General features: G+C 58.3%; 1 protein-coding gene across 1 annotated transcript in view; it reads right to left on the reverse strand.

Annotated features, from left to right (window-relative positions):
* Positions 1–1,590: 1,590 nt before the first annotated feature.
* Positions 1,591–20,211, reverse strand: part of CXXC5 (CXXC finger protein 5) — a 52,698-nt gene continuing 34,077 nt past the window's right edge. Inside the window, exons 2-3 of the mRNA XM_088522688.1 lie at positions 9,576–10,588; positions 1,591–2,618 (exon numbers count right to left, since the gene is read on the reverse strand). Of these exons, the coding sequence (XP_088378814.1) occupies positions 2,574–2,618; positions 9,576–10,364 (834 nt within the window). The 5' untranslated portion in view covers positions 10,365–10,588 and the 3' untranslated portion in view covers positions 1,591–2,573. The remainder of the gene's footprint in view (positions 2,619–9,575; positions 10,589–20,211) is intronic.

The following is a 20,211-nucleotide window of genomic DNA, read 5'->3' on the forward strand; positions in this document are numbered from 1 at the left end:
CTGCTGCCAATGGACGTGGCTGGATGGCACGAGTGAAAAGCTGGCAGGGACGGAGCTGCTGGATGTTTTTCTTGAGGACTTTCAGAGGACTTCTCGGTGATTGCTGCCTTCTCTGGGGCTTGGCAGGTCCCTGCCTGGCAGGGACCGAGGGGAGCCACGTGAAGTCCACGTACCTCCATGGCCTCCCTGCCGTCCCCTCCTGTGGGGCTGCACATCTGCTGAGCAGATGCTCGCTCTGGGCACTCGCCCGGCACAATGTTGGCTGGAGCTGGGGACAAAGACCTCTGGCTACCTCCTCCTGACGAGGCAGGGGCCAGCTCTGCCACGTCGTGTCACATCGGCCTCTTGCCCTGGTGACGATGGGGCCCCATGTCACTGCCACATGGCCCAGGAGACCCTGGGACCTTCCCAGGATGAGGTGGGCCAGTGCAGGATGTCATGGAGGTGCAGGCAAGATGGACACAGCCACTGCCAACTCGTCTCTGCTCACCATGGGCTTCACACGTGACACCGTCCGCTGTGAAGCGCGACATCGTCCACCTTCCAAACCATCATGACAGTGGACAGCATGTCATGACACCCCACGGCCTCCACAGCGATCCCCACACCACCGTCCGCTGTCCAGCAGCCCTCTGCCCCAGAAAGTTCATGATGCCCCGGGGCGGAGAAAAACCTGTGGGAAAAAAACAGCACAGAAAAGCAGCCATGTGGTCTCAGCGCACACCCAGCCACCGCAGCGTACTCACCTGGAAGAGTTTCTTTCTCTACATTTTCATTTCGTACTTGTCCCGACAAAGCCGCTCTCAGCGTGTTCCGCTGTACCACGTTACTTGTTCTCCTTTACAGCCAAGCAAACAGCACATGCATGGTAAAACTGCAGGCAGGTCGAGCTGTGGAACATCCCTGTCAGGAGATGCCGGCCTGGCTAATCCCCACTACCGTCGGGATTAAACACATGCAGAGTCAGCCGGCGACGCCGATCCTTGGTCTTGATTTGGTTACGTTGCCAAGTTCCCCTCGCTGGGATGCCAGGACTGGCCGAGGGTGCCCACAGCGTCAGTCTGGCCAGGCAGAGCTGCTCCCACGGCGGAGATGGGGCCGCTCACGCAGCCCAGAGAGACGGGGGTGGGAAGCAGCAGGCAGCTCCAGAGCTGCAGGTTCTGCAGCACTGCAGCTGCAGGTTCTGCTCCCCGCATGCTTGCAGTGGGGCACAAGCCTGCGGGGGCAGCTGGGCAGCCCCGGGCTGGCACCGAGGGGCCTTGTGTCCATCTCCCACGTGCAACCTCGCTGGGTTGGGAGACCCGGGGCTGTGGCCGAGCTCTGCCCCGCTTCTGTCGCCCCACACTCTGCAGGGTACACTGCAGCCACCCACTGCGCTCGCCCAGCGCCGGGGCAGCTCTGGGGGCATCGCACAGCCCCTTGGCATGCAATGGGGGAGAGGAGAGGCAGCGAGCGCGACTACAGCCCCGCGGGGCGCCGGTGGGCCAAGGGGCTGCCCGTACAGGGGGCTGGCACGGCCGCTGGCACCATTGTGGCGGGGGGCGCTGAACTGCTTGAGACGAGGATGGAGAGAAATAACAAAGCTGTAAATCATGACACAAAACATGCATTCATTTTATTCACAAAAACAGCCTGGATCGCTAAAACATTACAAACAGCATTTCAATTTAATGATGTAGAGAGAGCTGGAGAGACGGGGATTTGAACAGAAGAGAAATATCACTTTTCATAACTGCTTCAGCACAGGTCCTGCAATATTATTTTTATTTTGATTTTAACTTCAGTAAGTTTACAAAAATGACTTCTAGAAGTAAACCATTACAATTAGGATTTTTTTTCATCTGTATGCAGTATTTCTTGTTCTACATTAATAAACTAACAATGACATGGTTTTCCTTTTTTCTTCTTCTTCTTCTTCTTGTTTTCCTTTTTCAAGGACCGCTGTTTTCGTAGCAATTGTTTTCTTTCGTCTTTTATACCAAACCTCTTGCTGGTTAAACTTACATACGTGAATGGCTAGGAAAAGGGATACTACATCGCTTTAAACATATTCTCATTTATAAACATGAAGTTGAGGCATTCTAGAAACTATCCACTCTATTGTATGATGGGAAATAATCAAATAAAAAGTATAAATGAGGGTGCAATTAAACAACTGTGCTAAATTACAGTAGTGCTTATTAGTAACTAGATTTTAAAAGGTTACTGTAAATTTACATTCCCTACACAAGTACTGCATCTTTCACACATAAACAACATCAACACCAAAACACAGAAAGAAACTGATTGTCCATACTCTGTCTATTAAGTCTTGGTACTTTACAGATCCATTGTTTTTTTCTTTTAATTATTTTATTTGAAAAGCAGTTAAATGTCTGACTAGGACTCGAGGATGTTAAACAAACGCAAAAAAAAAATTATAAAAACAGGAATGAAATTTTGCGAGAAAATATTTTTGGTTCTAAAGAGACACAGGTGCATCCATTCATTTCAGCCAAAAAATCCCTTGCCTGAGACAACACAAGCAAGCAGTGACATTGCACTTGGATGACAGAGCTTTGGGATTCCCGTTCCTACTGAAACCATCTGAACGCAGCTCCTGTAGGAAGCATCACCTTCTGGAAAGGAAGAGAGACAGGGGAAGGAGGAGGGAACAAGACAGAGAAGGGACGAGGCGTTAGGTGGGCGCGAGCAGAGTCCACGCCGCAGCTGCTTGGGGGAAGGAGGGATCCTTCCTGGCTGCTCCCCGGGGCCGCCTCGGGTTTGGAGGGGGATGGTTGGGCCTCGGGATTTACTGGTCCCAGCTCAGGAGCCCCCAGGACAGCCTTGTTTACGTGCAGGAGCCTCGTCAAACAGGTATTAGCGGGCAGTGCCGCTAATATTATTGGTGCTAAGTTGATTAAAGGCGGCTAAGTAAAAGCAGCAGGCGACCGCTCCGAGAGCCCCGTCGGCTCAGCCCAGCCCCCACGTCGCAGGCTCCGCGGCGGCTTTCGCACTCGGCGGGGCCAAGGGTGGGAAGCGCCCATGCTTCGGCCAAGGCGAAACCCGCCTCGGGCTGTGGGGGTCGCCGTGATCTGCGGGACGTGGCGGCTCCGGCAGGAGCACAATGCTGTATTCTTGGCGGCGGCTGTGGCCCCCCGTGCACGGCCGGCAGCTCGGCCCGCAGCCTAAGCCGCCACTTTGTCCACCCACTGGCGGCCGCACAAAGGGATCCACCCCGCTAAGGAGCTCACGGTGCCTCGCCGTACCACGACCCGGCGCCCGCCCGCCCTGCCCCGCCACTGAACCGCTTGGCACGAGGCATTAGGCCGGCCTCGGCACTGCCGGCGCCGTCACACAAAGCCCCGGTGCAGGGCCTCGCCTGGCACGTAAGCTGCTGCCGGCGCCCCAGCCCGGCCTGGCGCCCCAGCCCGGCCCGGCTCAGCCTCCCCTGCCCCGCACGGGGCTGTGCACCGTGTTTCCAACTGGCGGCAATGAGGAGCTCCCAGACCAAGGGTGCTGCTGGGCAGGACTGGGGACTGCAGGTGCTGAGCACCTTTGGGAGGGAGCCTGGGCTCACCCAGGGTGAGCCCCAGCACTGAGCGGGGCACGAGGAGCTCTGCACCTCATGCCTCAGACACGGCGCCTCTCCCTGCAGGGGCTGGCGGGGCGAGCAGGATGGAGGTCCGCCACCAACACAGGTCTTCTCCCACCCCCTGCTCACAGGACACCCCGGCATGGCCACCTGGTGCACCTATGGGTGTCGAGCACCCGCTTTCACGCTGCACCTCCCCACGGCCTGCCTAGACACCTGCCCCTGAGCACTGTGCAAAGGGAATGATGCCCTCCCGCAGCAGCAACGGCCTTGCCTTGGAGAGCGCGTGCATGCGGCAGCGCGCAGTGGCAATACGGCGCCTCCAGGGGCTCCCATCCGTCACCCACCGAGGGGGCAGGCAAGAGGGTGCCCTCAGAGTTGCTTCTGCGCCACGGGCACAAGGAATGGGTGAAGCACGGCGCTTCGTGCCCCCAGCCAAAACGGAGGAAAGCAAGCTGGAGGCGAGTACCCTGCCTTCGTCTTCCTGGCCAAGGGCCACTAGGGCCATTAGGCAGCAGCCCCCTCTCCAGCCACCCACAAGGACAGCCCCAACTCTAGAGAGCTCCTAGCACCTGACCCAGCTTTTCTCCGGGGCCACGGTCTCTGGCTAGGTGAGCTGAGCAGGAGCCTGCTGAGGGCTGAGACGAGACCAAACAAACTCATGCCGACAGGGGCCTCGCCAAGCTGCGGGTCTACCACTGAAGGGTCTTGCTACGTCACAATGTAGCGACAACAAGGAGGCAGTGGGAACACTCGCTCCTCAAAGGGCATCTGGAAAAACAGCTCTGCAATTGTTCCTGCTGTCCCCTCGCCGCGCCAGACACAATGGCACAGCCTCCGACTTCCCCTCCAGCCGATAGCGAGCACAATGGCCGGGCTGCAGCAAGCCGCCACCGCAGCGGCAGGGCACGGCCTTTCCAGCAGAGCCTGGCACGGCAAGGTGACCTCCCTCGCTCCCGGTGTTGACAGCCCAGCCTGGACCTCCCCTGCACTTGAGAACATCAAAAAAATGACAGAGAAATTGCCAAGGAGTGCACCCGTGGGTCAGGCTCAGACCCTGGTGACTCAGCCGTGGGGGCAAAATGGACAGATCACACGCAGCACGTGAGGAGCTCTGCACTTCACAGTTCAGTCTGGATCCCACCCCGCACGCACAACCAAGAGGGCCCCAAGGCACCACAACTCATCCTGGGACACAGCTGCCTTGCTCAAACACCTCTTCCCGGCCCAGCCAGCAGATCTGCTTACAAGGATATCAGGTAGAGAAACTGAGGCATGGAGAGAGATCACGTAGCTTGGGCTAGCAGCTGCAGCAGGATTTAACGGTTAGCCTCCCACCTCAGGACTCTTGGAAACTCTCCTCTCTCCTAACCTCACCGCTTCCATGTACTCTTGCAAAGAAAGTCAACAGCATCCCTCATCCAGGAACGGTCCAGGGCTCCGCTGCTCACAACCAGATCCCAGGGAGCTGCTAACCTACCGGCAAGCCATGTCCTGGTGGGACCACACAGCCCCATACTGAAATCTGGGAGGACACACAGGCTCTAATGCCCTCCCACACCAGCGGGACACCTGATCAGGAGCCCTGACAAACACCTCTCTCCCCTGCAGGCCAAATCTGGGCACCCCAATGGACCTTTCAGCAACTCGCTGCATGGAGGGAAGAGGGATGAAGATGGACAGCAACTTGCTCCAGACTCTATCAGCTCAATCTTGCATTTGACTAAGTGCCTGATACCAAAGAACCTCTTTGAAGGCACCTTCAGTATAGGGAGTACGAGGGAACTCATGGGAGCCAAAGGCCTTGAAAGAGAGATGCTCTGTCCTACTCTGGTGGGAAGATAAGACAACCCAGAAGGAGGAGGTGGGATGTTTTCCCAGCTGGATGGAGATGCCAGAGCAACATTTACATGACCAAGGGAATGAAACCTTGGTGAAGATATCCCCATTTCCACCCCATCCTGAACTCCTGGCCAAAAGAAAGCCATGGGGAGCTAACAGTTTCTCTGAAATGCTCAAGACTTAACACAACCTACAAAATACCAGGGTGCACCCCAGCTTCAGTGCTTTGGCCACCGAAGGATGACAAGTGTCCTTAGCGCTGCTTCTCCAAGAGAAACCCTCCAAGCTCCAAACACTCTGGGACAGGCTTAAACTGGAGGAGTACGGCACTATGTCCCAAAAGGATGTGAGATTGGATGTGAGATTAGATAGCCCAGCAGCTTTCAGGGTTATTCTTCTTATACTGCCCCAAGCAATGAGTTGGGAACCTGCAGGAGGAGAGATACACCCCAGGAGCAGCCAACTTTGGGAGAGGTTTCAGGCACTAAGGGCTATGGTCCTAAGGAGCACACTAGCTCCCTGAGACAGCTTACTACATGTGTGTGCCATACCGGGCCCATGGAGATGTTTGTCCTGCCCTAAAGACCATAACATGGCCACATGAAGGTCATTAACCCCCTCAGGAGCCAGCTGGGCTCTTCTTTGGTCCTTCTGTTGGGTCAAGATAGATGCAGGACATCTGAGTAATCAGGACAGTGACTCTCCTGTACACTGACACAGAAGGTACCCCAAAGTGCTCACGTCCATGGACACCCAGATTTGAGGCTTGGGCATAGGTAAGGAGTGGATGGGAGATAACAGCATGGGGTGCCGGTAGGCTGGGTCGAACTTTCTCCTGCTCCCAGTGCCTCTCTGACTTACAGAACGAATTGAGGTAGGGAGGCCAGTGTGCAGGGAGCTGCAGGTGTCACAGTTTCCCAATGGTCTCACGTTTGTAACTTAATACCTGAGAAGAGACAAGTGCTCCTGGCCAACAGTTGTGCTGAGACAAGGAGCTACAACACGGTGCGTCCTCTCATGCTCTTCCAGCTCAGATCTCTTAAAAAGCCCGAACATGGAACCCATGGAGACAGAGAGCAACAGACTCACAGGCAAGAGCCATCTACCCAAACAGAGATGTCCACATCCGAGTAAGAGAGAGGAATGAGACATGAGGGAGCTTCTCATGTCTAACGCGTCTGAAAGCAGATGCCTGAAAGAGTCATCTCTCTCTCTTCATTATTAAGGAGGGATGGACAACTAGCTCATGTGGATTCTGCCTTGGCCATGCAACGCAGCAACAACCCTCTCAGCTGGGGCAGGGCAGCACCAGGCACTTCCGAGGTGCCACTCCAGGTGGAGGACAGCTCTGCTGAGTAAAATCCCCACTACTCGCAGCCTTCATGTGGACTTCTGCTCTGGATGTAAGTCCAGGGCTACCAGTCCAGGCTTGGACGGCAGACTGTGCAGCACTACCTAGAGCTGCCGGGGCTGGCAGAGCCCGGAGGAGCCTGGCTGGCACAGGGGCGGGCTGCTGCCTGCTTGAGGTGCCTCTCCAGCCTCAGCAGCCACTGCTCCAGGACACCAGTGGCGATTGGTTCTTCAGGCTCTTTAGATGGACAGATAAAGCCTAACAGCGGTACTGGGATTTAGCCTGTTTTTTATGCTGCCATAAAGGTTTAATTCTATTTTTTTTTACTGCTTGATTTCAGATCAATGTTTAATCACAGCTGCAGCCCCTCCCCCAGCTCCTCTCAGCACATGCGGCTGGCACACTGGCACAGCCTGGCTGTGGGGCGCTGGGTGCTCCTCTCCTGCCCCACTCTGGCACAGTACCCCACCTGTAGGGTAGACAACACTTCAAGGAAAGCACGAGTTCTGCAGTCACATATAAATGGCCATCCAAGGGTATCTTGCTCTGCCCCTAACACTAAAGCTTGGCTCATGTGACACCATGACCACGAAGCTTCCCGACTGACCACCTCTGTGGCCAGCACCTCTGCTCCCCAGGAAGTGCCTCGAGACGGCGTTTCCACAGCGGAGCAGGGAGCAGCAGCTCGAATGGCAGCACTAACGGGGGCCAAAAGCAATGCAAGGCCAAGGCTGGAAGATGATGTGAGGTGAGACCTAACGGCCTGCTCAGAAACACTGATGTCCTTGGGACATCAGAGGGGGTCCCAGTGTGGCTCTCTCCCCGCATCTCGTTGTACAATCACAAAGTAGCTTAACTTTACCTAGGTCAACACGCAGCATGAAGAGATATCCTAAAATAGCAGCCCAAAATACACAGCCTTTGAGTATCTGTTCTGATGGAAAAGCCTGCAACATCTCAAGGCGACCTGTGTCTGCCCAGGCGGCCGATTCCTCATGGAGCACCAGCTTGGCTTAAACATTCTTGCAGATCCCCTCAGAAAGCAAAGTGACCTGTCCTCTCCGGGGCCCCCAAACGCTATCAAATTAAAAGCCCAATTTCAGTGGCTCCAATTGCTCAGCCAGCCACAGAATGGAGAAACAAATCAACGGGGTGATCGTTTCATGGGTTCCCCGTGCTATTTAATGTCCCCATAACTCGCGTAATGCCGGGGAGAAAGGAGCGGCTCCACAGGCTGATGCGAGCTGTGATTCTATTGACCTGTTTTAGGACTCTTCGGAAGAGATGAACTTTTTTTTCCTTTCTCCCTTTTTCCAGATCACTGACTCAGCAAATTAGAACAAGAATATAATTTAGCAATACAGCGGTTTTTGAAAGACACAGTCCCACTTTCCTCATCCCCACCGCCCAAATAGATTTTTTTTTCCCCTTCACTATTCATTCAGAGCCAATGCTAATTGAAAATGTAGAACGTGCTTAAGAAAACAGTGGGTTATCTCTTAGGGAAGATGTCAGAGGATCGACGATGCCCTCGCAGCAGCATGTGCATTCCAGCTGATGTCAGGGTGATTTTCTTAATTTTCCCCAGTTTTGCGGATGCGTTCGCCAGCAGGAAGAGGAGCGAGAGGTGCTCACATGCAGGAGTAGCTCCCGGGAAAATCAAACCCAGACTAAAAGCAATGCAGAGCGGACACACAGGAAGGAGCTGGCCCCGAGCAGCGCGGGGAGCAGTGCCCACACCCCACCCCTAACACCACGCCGCACGGCCCAGCACGCCCTGGTGCCAGGCTCTCACTTGCCTCACGCTGACGGAAACCACCTGCAAGGCTCCGGTTGAGTTTCACTCATATCTGATGACTTCCCCACATTAATAATGCACCTTCCTCGGCAATTTTAGCAAGTCAGCACCCTAACCTGGCAGGACAATTTGCAGCAGCTTCTGAGGCCAAGCCCAACAACCCTGTGGTGACGCAGTCCCCACAGACCTCAGTTAGAGTCCAAAGATGACCAAAGGCCTCACTCTGCAGAGTGCAGAGCAGCCTCTGTTCTCAGTGAATTCAGCTGGAGCAGGGGGCCTCCTGGCATCTCCAAGGATACACACAGTGCACTTGGGTCTCCCAAAGGCAATCCAATGAATCTCCTCATGGATTCACAGTGATAGAGCCACGATCAGACCTTAGTCCTGGGAGCCCTCAAGCTGCCCTTGCACAACAGACACTGCCGAGGGCTCCAGCCATTTCTGCATCTTCAACAACGGCCAAGAGCGCATTCCACAACCACTTCCCACCCTAAAACCATGGGCTTCTTCTCTCCCATTTGCAACAGCACGTGAGCTAAGGGACCTGAGATCCAGGGGCACCAGGAACACTGACTTCACAGCCACCACCAGCTACTCACAAGCTCTACCCTAGAAGGACTTTGAATCCCTCAGCAGGTTAGAAACTGCTCTTTGGTTAGGGACAGTGGAGAGCCACAGGCCCTTCGTGGAAGGCCACGAACGGTGAAACTCAAGCAGGAGTTCAGCAACAGAAACTCTCTATTGCAGACAAGTACAAAAGGGATCCCAGACTCGAGCACACACGGGGCCACCAGCAACCCATGCGTACTCGGAACCACGCCAGTATGTGAGGGAGGGTTGGGGCCTGGGGGCACAGGACAAAGCAGACGACTTATTATGGTGAGAACTGGTAAGGGAAAAGGAAAAAAAAAAAAGTAAGAAGTACCAGGTGTTTTATTATCTAGGGCAAGATCCATACCCAGGAGAGCAGCCCAAGAGAAGGGTTAGGGTGCCTGACAGGGGCCGGTTACCTCCAGTGCTGCAGAAGGCTTCTTTTTGAGTTCTTCACATTTTCGAAATTTGCAAATCTGGTGGCCAGTTTTGCGATTCCTACAACTGCTGCACTGCTCGCAGTTTATCCGTCTTCGGCAGGGCGGGCACATGCCACATCTTTTCCGTTTCTTTTTCCCCGAATTGATGGCAGATGCCAATTCATTCTGCATTGGATACTCTGCCAAGCCAGCCATATGGAGCGCGCTCTCTGCCAGAAACACGCCAGCGGGGGTCATAATGAAAAGGCCTGGGTTGATGGGAAAAGCCCCCAGGTAAGGAAAATCAGAGGGGCTGTTCATTGTCTCTGCAGCTGAGACCGCCTCCATATCAGAGATACCAGTCCCATGGTCGCTTGCTAGAGGAATATGCTCCTGTACCACTCTTTTGAGCATTTCTGTCGACTGAGCAAACTGTTGTAGGGCGTTCTGTCCTTCTGAGGAGATTTCTGACACCCTGTCTAATTTGCTCAGCATACTAGAGATGTTTTTGTGCTTTGAGGTAGAATTACTTTTATCCACAGTTGCTTCATTGCCATTAGTTAAGGAGGTGCCTTTCTCTGAATGTTCGCTTATCAAGCTGCTGCTACCAAAGGTGGAATAGTGGGAGAGTGGACGGGACTTCTTAAGACTTTTGTTCAAAGGTTCACTTATTATTCCACTTTTGTTCCTCCTCTCGGAGTTCACAGGGGGTTGAGGGTCATCTTGGTTATTTTTTTCCAACGTGTCTGGCTTGTTCCCAGTGTCTTGGTGGGAGCCCGAATTCGACATGGTGCACAGAGCGAAACAGCAATTCCCAACCAAAAAAAAAACCCCAAAACCAAAGCAAAAGACACCCAAAGCCCCTCTCGCAGCACCAACACACCAGCCACCGGAGAAAGCTTAAATAGGAACGCTCATGAACGGGGCGTATCCTCCAAGGTCGGCTGCAAAGGTCTTCAGTGCAATTTCAGTGCAAAGACATAGTCTGCGGCTCTGATACAAAACATACGGCTCTGGAAGTAGAAAATAAAAGAGAGTTAGTACTGGCAAGAGCAAACAGGCTTTTCAAAGCAGCTCTTCCTCCCCCTGCAATGAAAGTCTCAGCGCCACGAACAAAGAAACTCCAGGGAACGGACCTCGGTGGAGATCCGTTCCGCTGCTCTTTAAAAGGGTCGCCATCCAGACAGAAATCGGGGGGTTACAAAGGAAGTCCGGGCCTGGGAGCAATGTCACTCTGCAGTTTCAAAGCTCTCTGTGCCCAGCTCTCCTCCCCCTGAGGACGAAGCTCGCAGGGAAGTCACAGGGCTCCTTGGCTCCGCTCCGCTCCAGTGGCGGCAGCCCCGGCACCGGAAGGGGCTGCGGGCATGGGGCTCCCCTCCTGCCGCCGAGGCAGGCACCGGGCCCCACAGGGTGCCCGGAGCAGCTCTCCCCCGCCTCAGGCCAGCTCTGCCTGTCTTCCTCCTCACCACAGGGTCCTCACCCCCTGCTCGCGTTGCTGCTGGAGCCGGGTCTGCAGCCGCCCACGCGGGAGAGGGAGGGATGGAGCCGTGTGCCTGGCCAGGTGGCGCAAGGCACCCAGCGCCCCAAGGCCAAGCAGGGGCTACAGACACCTACTGATTTTTATTTTCTGGTCTCGTGAACACGGAAATATTAAGGAGCAAGCATGACAGAGACTCCTCCTCTCCGCTCCAACATAAACAAGCAGAAAATTGAGGCAGGCCTCAGTGCTTCCTGCAATGGAGCCCCCAACCTGCCACTCACACGTGCTCCAGCACCCACCCACTAGGCCCAGCTCTGAGTGCTCCGGCCAAAGCCGGGGCCCAGCGCCTTCCCGCCCGCACCGGCCCCAATGGCCGGGGGGTACATTGGCCAGGGCGCAGGAGGACGGTGCTGAAGGTGCCCCTGCGCTCTGGGCACGTTTTCCTCCTGCGCAGCAGGCGACGCTGTGGGACCCAGGGGCAGCTCTGGGGCAGCTGGGCCCAGTGTGGCCACAAACACTTGTTGTTGTGAAATTCCTCCTCCTCCCCTGCCGAGCACGCACGCACGCACAGGCACCGCCGGAGTAATCAGGCTTTAGAGGAGAAAAGCTCCAGGGCTTAGCAGAGCAGGAACCCACGTCCCCACCCCAGCAGGCGCTGGGGGAGGGCACTGTGGCCGGAGACCTCCTGACCCAATGGAGGGCTGCCCCTGCCACCCCAACATCATCCTGCCAGCTCCCGGGGCTCCCGTGGGTCCTCCCAGCTCTGCCCCGGGGCACCACGGGGACGCAGCTGGGGAGCAGCGGCCACACAGCAGCCTGCAGAGCTCGCGGCCGCCCACGCGCTCTCCGGCCGCAGTGACCTCGTCCCTCGTCCTGGCGAGGTGGCAGGGAGCGCTGGCCGAGGCACGGCGCCCGCCCCACTGCCGTTAGACGCTTACGAAGGGCAAGAAGCCCAAGCCAAACACCACATTACTGCAACAGGAAGGCAGCCCACCTCGCCCAGACGCAGGAGACGAGCTCGCTGGCAGAGAGAAACACCCCCACCCTTGCGCTAAAACCGCTTGCTTCAGCTGCTGTGGGATTTAAGAGGCAGCATGAATCGATGCAGCACTCGGGTTCCAGCCCGCAGCTCTCAAATTCCCCCGGGGAGGGAAGGAGGGAGGGAGGGCGCCATGGCAGGACATGCTGCCCTTCCCCAACGCTGGCCCATGGGAGCCCCGTGTGCGGGGAAGGGCTCCGGCCAGGCTGCGGCAGGCTGGGGACAGGAGGCAACTCCCCCGACGGGATGGGACTGGACGGGACGGGGAGCCGCGGGGCCCGGGCCCACTCGCGGCAGCAGCACGAGGCCAGGTCACACCTTCATGACAAAAGCTGCCGGGGCCAGAAGGGGAACGCGGCAGGAAAAGCATCGAACGGGAGGATGTGAGATAAAGCAGCCCGGCGGCTTTATCTCACGCCCTCCCGCGACCGCCTTTCCTGCGGCCCTTCTCCTCTTCCGGCCTGCGCGGCAGGCCCGGCCGCTGCCTGGGGCAGCGCTGCACACCCCCCCAGCTCCTCGGGCCCAGCACAGGAGGCGCCATGTGGGGCTGGCCACGCCGCCGCTCCAGCAGGCCGCAGGCGCTTCACGCAGCACCTCACGTCCACCCGGGAGGCGGCAGCATGGCCGAGGCGCCCGGCTCCAGAGCAGCTCCGTTATTCCAGGACACAAGCTGCTGGGGCGGCCCGCTCCACGAGGCTGCACGCGGAGGCAGGAGTGCCTGCGGCAGGTGAGACAGTCCTGTCTCGGCCCGCCGCACCGCAGCCTGCCCTGCACTTCGCACAACGCGGCCGCGGCCTGGCTGCCTGCAATGCTCGTGGGGGCCGGGGCTGCAAACTCCGTCGAGGACCTCAGCGGGAGGGAGCCGCAGCGGGGCGGCTGGCCCACGCCGAGCCGGGTCAGGGGCAGTGGCCACGGCCCCACCATGCCCAGGCCACAGGCACCTGGCCAAGGGCCGCCGCTGAGTACGGATCGGCAAGGCCTGAGCCCCGCGCTGGATCCATCCTGGATTTAGCAGCCGGCCAAGCTCACATTTCTGGCCTACCTGTAATCTGGTGTAGTCTAAGCTGCAGCTGATACTGCTCAGACACCTTTTGGGGCTCTTTGCTGTGCTCCCTTCTTAAAACCTCCACCACGTGTCTCCGGCCTTGACGCTCCAGCAGCTCGGCAGTGCCAGCATTAATCCCAGAGAAGAGGTCTCCAGCCAAAAATGAGAGCAGCAGCAAGAGACACAGCAAAAGCCCACCATGTGCTGCTCCTAGGAGAACAACGGGTGCCCACGAGTGGCTCATCACCCCGGAGGGCGCTGCTCCCAGCCCCGCTCAGCAGCCCACGCGCTCAGAGCACCAAGGCAGCAAGGACATCGGCTCCAGCACGGCGGTCACCAGCTGGACCCAGCAAGAGCCTGTCGCTATCGCAACCCATTGCCACGTAACGTCAGCAGCAAAGTCCCTCACGTTTGGCTCCCTCGCTGGCGCTGCTTCTGGAAGCCTTGCCCCTCCGTGCTTCCCTGCGCAGCCACGCGCTGCAGTCCCCATCTCCATCAGTTATTTCCAAGGGCACATCTTCCCCCGCAGCCGGCCGCAACGGCCAGCCCTCTCCAGCTGGCTCTGCCGGGGAGCTGCTCGGTGCTCCCGCCCGCTGCATAAATCAGACCCAGCAGCTCCGAGCCCCCACCAGCCGGGCGAGTGCAAACAGCAGGTTCGAGACCATCCCGCACCCTCCTCTAAAGGGACTGCGCACTACAGAGCACAGAAAGCAGGGAAGGGTTTTCTGGTGGATCGGAAATGCCTCTCCCCAAGGCTGGCGGCCACCGAGGAGGACTCTTCTCGCTCCCACACCACTGTGAGTCCACACGAAGGCACAAGGTGCCACATCTTGTTTCTCCCCCACCTTCTTGCCGCCAGGTCGTGACACCAGCACAGGACTGGGCATCTCCAGCCAGCAGCCACTCCCTGGCTGGCACAAGAGGCCTCTCCGGGGTCTCCATCGGGTGCAGGTTACAATGCACAGGTAGGACACGGCCACGGCAGCCCGTCCAGCCCAGCTCCTTCCCCCAGCACCCTTTAGGGTGAGGGCTCCCGGGCCACAGCTCCCAAGTACCGCCTGGGCGCTGCCAGGTTCGCGCCCCAGCCCGGCAGGGCCCCGCTCTCGCAAGCGCCCAGCTGGTGGCTCAGAAGGGGCGGCCACGCCGAGCGGCCATGCGTCGCACAATCTCGCCATTGTCCGGGCCGCCGCTCCGGCCCCTCCAGCTCCCACCATCTGGAACCGCCTGGCGCTGCCCCTCGCTGTGTCTCCAGCTCCTGCACGGCCCAGCTGCGCTTGCTGCGCCATCCCGCGGGGCTCGGGCTGCTCCTCCTGCTCCTCCTCCGCGGCGGCCCCGCAAGGCTGGCAGTCGCGGCCCCACTCCCAGGCAGGTCCCTGGACCCTGCGGAGTCAGAAGAGGGGGAGCAAAACCCTTGTGCACACCCCTGCAGCCGCTTCCGAGGGAAGGAGCTTGTCAAGTCACCTGCGATGCGCCCGTCCCACTGTACCATGGGGGCAGGATGTGCCCATGCCCGGGCATCCCGCAGAGCCGCCGTGGCCTATCCGCACACCGCCTATAGGGTGCCCAGCCAGGCCACGTGCCCAGGGACCCCCTGCCCACCTGCTGGGACCACACAGCCCCGGCAGCGGGGACAACCCAGCACCACCCTCCACCCAGCCGGGCTGCTAATTGCTGGGGGGTGCAGGGGGATTAATTATCTTAATCCCCTCTTTGTGATTGACCTGCGTAAAGGCAGACAGACACCCCCCTTCCGCTCCTGCCCCTTTTCCGGCCCCCGTACCCACCGGGGAACGCACCGGGCAGTGTCATCTGGGTCCATCAGAAGGTGCTTAGTTTGAGACGCAGCATTAAGGCCCATGTGATGTGCCCATTCATTCAGCTCTTTACACCGAGCAGCTTAGCAGGCTGGAGCGACGCCAGGGTTCAAGGGGACGCTGTCAAGGTCAGGAGGCCTCAAACCAGACCCAACAGGCCACCAGCCCTTTGCAAATGCTCAGGCAGCTCTGGGGCAGGCAGCGTGGGGAGGTGCTTGTCCCCACGGTGTCCCCATCAGAGAGATGCTGCAGAGCCTGGTCTGATGGGACTGCGAGCCACCCCTGTGGCTGCAGGGCTGTGGCAAGAGGGGACAAAGCGGGTGCTGTACCAGGCCTGGGACGTCACCGCCAACAACCCCATGCTCCCAGTACCACAACTGTCCCCCTGAAGTGGTGGCCACAAGCCAAGCAGTGGCCAGACCCAGCCCGTGGCCAGGCATGGATGCCACGAGCCCAGGCAGTGCCACCAGGCGACAGGCAGGGACACTATGGTGCAAAAGAGCCCTGCCACTGAGATAGAGTGCCCCGGAGGCCTCTTGCACGGCACGGCAGCAAGGAGATGCCAGCAGGGCCAGGGTCCTGCAAGGGCAGCGGGAGGCTCTGAGGTGGGGCCCTGCTCCTCGCTGTGCCCTGCCCGCAGCCGGTGCACTGACGCCTGCACGCAAAGCGCCATTCCTGCAGGCGCCTGCAGAGCCCCGCTCTGCCACGAGGTCCAGGCACACAGCGAGCCTGCTTTGCTGAGAGCCGCTCTACCAGCCCCAGGGCTGTGCGTGCCCAACACGCTGCCGCGTCGAGCACGCTCTGCTCATCGCCAGGAGGAGGCCACCACTGCTGCCGACCCGCCTGGGCCACCCACATGTCCCCACTTCTCCTTCCCTGTTCCCAGACGGAGGCTATGTCCACAGAGGCCGCTTGGGAGCCTCAGGGACTTGCCTGGAGCTGTGCCCGGAGAAGGCAGCTCTGCCCATGCACTCCCCACCCTGGTGCCCGTAACAGCCAGGCTGGGCTGCTTCACCAGGGTCCTCTGCTCCCAGGTCCCAAGCGAGGGAGCCTGGCGCAGGCCTCTCCTTGTCTTAGGTGTTCACCTAGGAGTTCAACCTGGAGTAGCTCAAGGCTAAGTTCTCCCCTCCTCCAAGCAAGCCCCTGATCCAGGCTTCCCCACGGGGTTGCTGAGTCGCAGGAGCAGAAGCCGGATGCACTGCCTGCCTGGGCTCCCACGGGAGAGCTCTGCTCCTCGTCACCATGGCCCGCCGGGGCTCCTTTAGAGCACGATGCCATGATCACACTAACAACTCCAAAAAAAAAGGTTGCAAAAAGATCACAAATGCCCCAGCACCTGGAGAAACAGTCATCAACTGACGGACTAAGAGTCTCCCTGATTGCAGGAACCATTTATCGTAAGAGGGGAGCAGGAGCGAGGAGCTTTGCTTCTTGTAAAAATGACAGATTGCGATTTCCAGCCCCCCTGTATTATTTCACTGTCCGCTGCCCAACATTACTGGAAAGTAATCAGCTCCTTCAGATGTAAAATCTCTTGTCTTTAAAAATAACTTCTGCTTTCCTTTAATTTTAAATAAATCAATCTCCTCCCGTAACAGCCACTGTTCGTTCAGCCGTGCACAGACACGACCGTAAAGAGGGAAAAAGAAGAAAAAGCCCAAGCCGAGGTGCTCCCAGGCTCGAGAGACAAAGCGAGAAAACAAAAGTTGGGTCTTTCACATGCTGCCGGCGCGGCGCTCGGCCCTTTGTGTGCGGCTGCGTGATGGGCGCCACGGCCACCGCATTGTCCGGCGGAAGGGAACGCGGCGGCTTCTCAGCCTCCAAAAAGGAGGCACTAAGTGGCGGTAATTGTATCCGCTGTGGGAGTTGAGCCCCGCTTCCTCCCTCCCTCCACAGAGCACCGTGGATTGGCCGGGAGCAGCACCACGGATGGGACCCAGGAGCAGCACTGTGGCTTGGCCGGGAACAGCACCGCGGATGGGACCCGGGAGCAGCACCGCAGATGGACCTGGGAGCAGCACCGCGGATGGACTCTGAGGAGCAGCACCGTGGATGGGCCTGGGATAGCACCACGGATGGAACGGGGAGCAGCACCACAGACGGGATCCGGGGAGCAGCATTGCGGATCGGCCTAGGAGCAGCACCATGGATTGACCCTGGGGAGCAGCACCGTGGATGGGATCTGGGGAGCAGCAACGCGGATCGGCCCGGGAGCGGCACTGCAGATGGGACCCGAGGAGCAGAAACGCAGATGGCCCTGGGAGCAGTGTCACTGCTGTCCTCAGCACCCGGCCCCACGGGTCTCGTTCCGAGGCATCCTTGGAAGCAGTTAGATGGAGGCAGGCACTGTGCTGGGCTTGCTGGAGGTGGCTAAAAGTCTTTGCAGCTCTGGAGAATGGGAGTGTGGCCTCTGTAGACCATCGCCGCCGGAGTGGTTGTATGAGGCTAGGTAGATAAGCAGCTTGTTTTTCTTGGTCTACAGAAAAACGGTCCCTGCCTTGGCCACAGCCTTGGCCACAGACACTCCACAGCAGCAAAGGGATGTTAAATGGGCCTGCCAGGCAGCATGGGTTGAGCAAGAGAGCTACAGAGATGCCTCTTGTCTTGTGAGCCTGGATTTCACCCCCAGTGCTGCTGGGCCACAGCTTTCTCCCTGGAGTCTCTTTCCCTGGAGATCTTCCAAATTTGTCTGGCTGCCACCCTGTGCCCCATGCTCTGGAGCAGGGGGTTGGACTAGGTCATCTCTAGAGGTCCCTTCCAACCTCAACGACTCTGCGGTTCCAGTTGCCTGGACAGCCCACGTACCCTCTGCAATGGGCAGCCGTGGGCTCTCACAGGCCACCCAAGCTGCTGCATCCCCCTGGCTGGCGGCCAAGTAGAGGACAGATCCGCAGCCAGGAGAGGAAGGTCACGGCTGGTGTGGGTGACATCCTCAACATTTGCCGGTCGCACTGTTTCATACCAGCCTCTTGTCCCCGCCACAGAGAAAAGCTGGTAGGTTTGATGGCACCACCACTTTGTTGCACCGTTGGTAGACAGAGACAAACCAAGGCAAGGCTCACAAGGCCAAGCGGAACCAGAACTGAGCTTCAGGCAGCTCCAATCTCAGCGCAGCAACACCCAGTTTAGCTCCTAAATCCCCAAATTCCCCCCAGCAGAACCAGAGCCAGAATGACGACATGGGCTCTGCCGCTCCCCTCGCCAGGTGACAGGGAAGGGTCAGCAGAAGGTGCCAGACCAAAAGGCTCCTAGTCCTCTTAAGATGAAATTAAGTGACACTGACAGTCTGACATCACAGGGAACCACCACCAAGTCTTGAGCTGCAGGGGGTTCAACCAGGCAACAGCCAGACACGGAGCCTGCCGGAAGGGCCAAGGACGCTGCCACAGTCCTCACGGGGCTGCTTTGTGTGCCACAGTCACACAACAGGACACGGTGAACAGAGAGAGGGAGGGAGAAGTGAAGCCAATATCTCCCAAGGATCAGCCAGAACGTGGTCCCTTCTAAAGGTGTAGAGGTGCCGTTAGCTGAAGACAAGGACCCACTTTGATTGCAAGTCATCAGTGTTGTCAACCAAACAGCTTGGATTCCCCCTCAAACTCTGCTTTTCCCATTCATCCTCCCAACAGCTGGTCCAGGAGGGCAATCATATTCCAGAGACACCAAGAACGTTACCCTCACATGTTCCATTTTCCCAAGACATCAAGAGAAGACACAGAGGCTGGAGTCTGGTTGGGCTGCGTTGCAAGGGCTCAGACTCACACCAGGCATTTGCCGGTTAACCAGGCCGAGGGTTCACAGGTCGGCAGATGGGCATCTTTCATGGAGCCGTTTCATCTCCAAGCCTCCAGGATGTCCTTCAAAGGGCTGGTTGTGGCAGCCGCTCCGCTCATCTCTCCTACTGAGGTGGCACTGAGGGACATTAAGAAGCCAACTCCTGAATTAAAAAGGCTATGGAAGATTAAATCCAGCATCTGGAATTAGCCCTGAAAGCAGATGGCGAATCATCATGGAGCACCGAGTGGCTCTCACCAGCCTCCCTCGCAGACGGCCCCTCTTCCCCGGCGAGGCCCCGCAGTACCCGCTCCCCACACACGGCCAGGCCAGAAGCAGCGCTGACCTCGGCGGAGGCACCAGCCTTCCCGCCAGCCACCTCTTGCGGCACCCACGGGGGACAGCGTGGGAAGCCCACACTGACTTCTCACAGGTGGAAGGTGGCAACACAGCCCCATCAGCCAGGAAGGTCTCCTGGCCAGCAGCTCGGGCCAGGACCCCTCCATGGTCAGAGAGGAGGCAGGGAGAGCCATCCCTGTGTGGGGCTGCTGCAGCATCCCGGCGCCCACGCCACTCTGCTCTGGGCTCCTCTCCAGGGCACCTCCACCAGCTGCGCCGGCAATGGGGGGACTGCCAGGAGCTGCTGTTCCCCAGCACATGGGGACCCTGGCGTGGCCCGTGTGAGCTGCAGCCGCGAGGCAGCCTGCAGGTAGCCGCGGCTGCCGCGGCCGCCTATGTGTGCCTGTGGGCTACCCCATGTCGCCCGGCCTGGAAACACGGCTCCATCCTGCCTTTGAGGGGTGGTAGTTATGGATTAGAGAGTCTTAAATGTCAGACGACCAGGCGCTCCCATGAAATCCACTTATCTCCGCTGCCACTTGGAACAGCCAGACCAGGGCGGTTATGGAGATAACGCGATTTGAAACGTCCATCCGAGTATTTCAGGCCTCCCTTTGCCCTGTGGACAACTCCAGGCACAACCTCCCCCTCCTTGCCTCACGCAGCTGCTGCCCAGAGACGTGGGCAAAGGGCCGCCCAGGCCAGAGCAGCTGGGGCGAGCGCAGGGGCCGCGAGTCCCTGCCCCGTGCAGGGGCAAAGGTGCCTTGGCAGCGTCACTCGGCTCAGCCACTCCTGCCAAAGCGGTGCCATTCACTGCCCAAATCTTAAAACGACTGTAACTAAAACCTACCAGATTGAGACTCAGAAAGTCCTCCCCGCCCTTTTTTTTCCTTTCTTTTTTTTCTCTCTCCCCTCCCGCCACCTCCCTCCAAATGGGATTGAACAGATCTGTGTTTGCAAGAGCCGATCTCACAGCCAAGCAGCATCTGACATTCACGCGCTGTGGCACGGCTCTCCGCTGGGGAACATTTCCATTCTCGCCCACCTCTCCTCGCCTGGCATCGCCTGCCCCAATGCTGTCCTCCTCCCGGGGTTAGTGCAGGAGGTACAGCTCAGAATCTATGTCCAAGAATGAACACAGACAC

The sequence above is a fragment of the Tinamus guttatus genome, unplaced genomic scaffold (genome assembly GCF_059628265.1).
Source record: "Tinamus guttatus ecotype Peru unplaced genomic scaffold, ASM5962826v1 Tinamus_guttatus_pri_ptg000155l, whole genome shotgun sequence".
Taxonomy (NCBI): Eukaryota; Metazoa; Chordata; class Aves; order Tinamiformes; family Tinamidae; genus Tinamus; species Tinamus guttatus.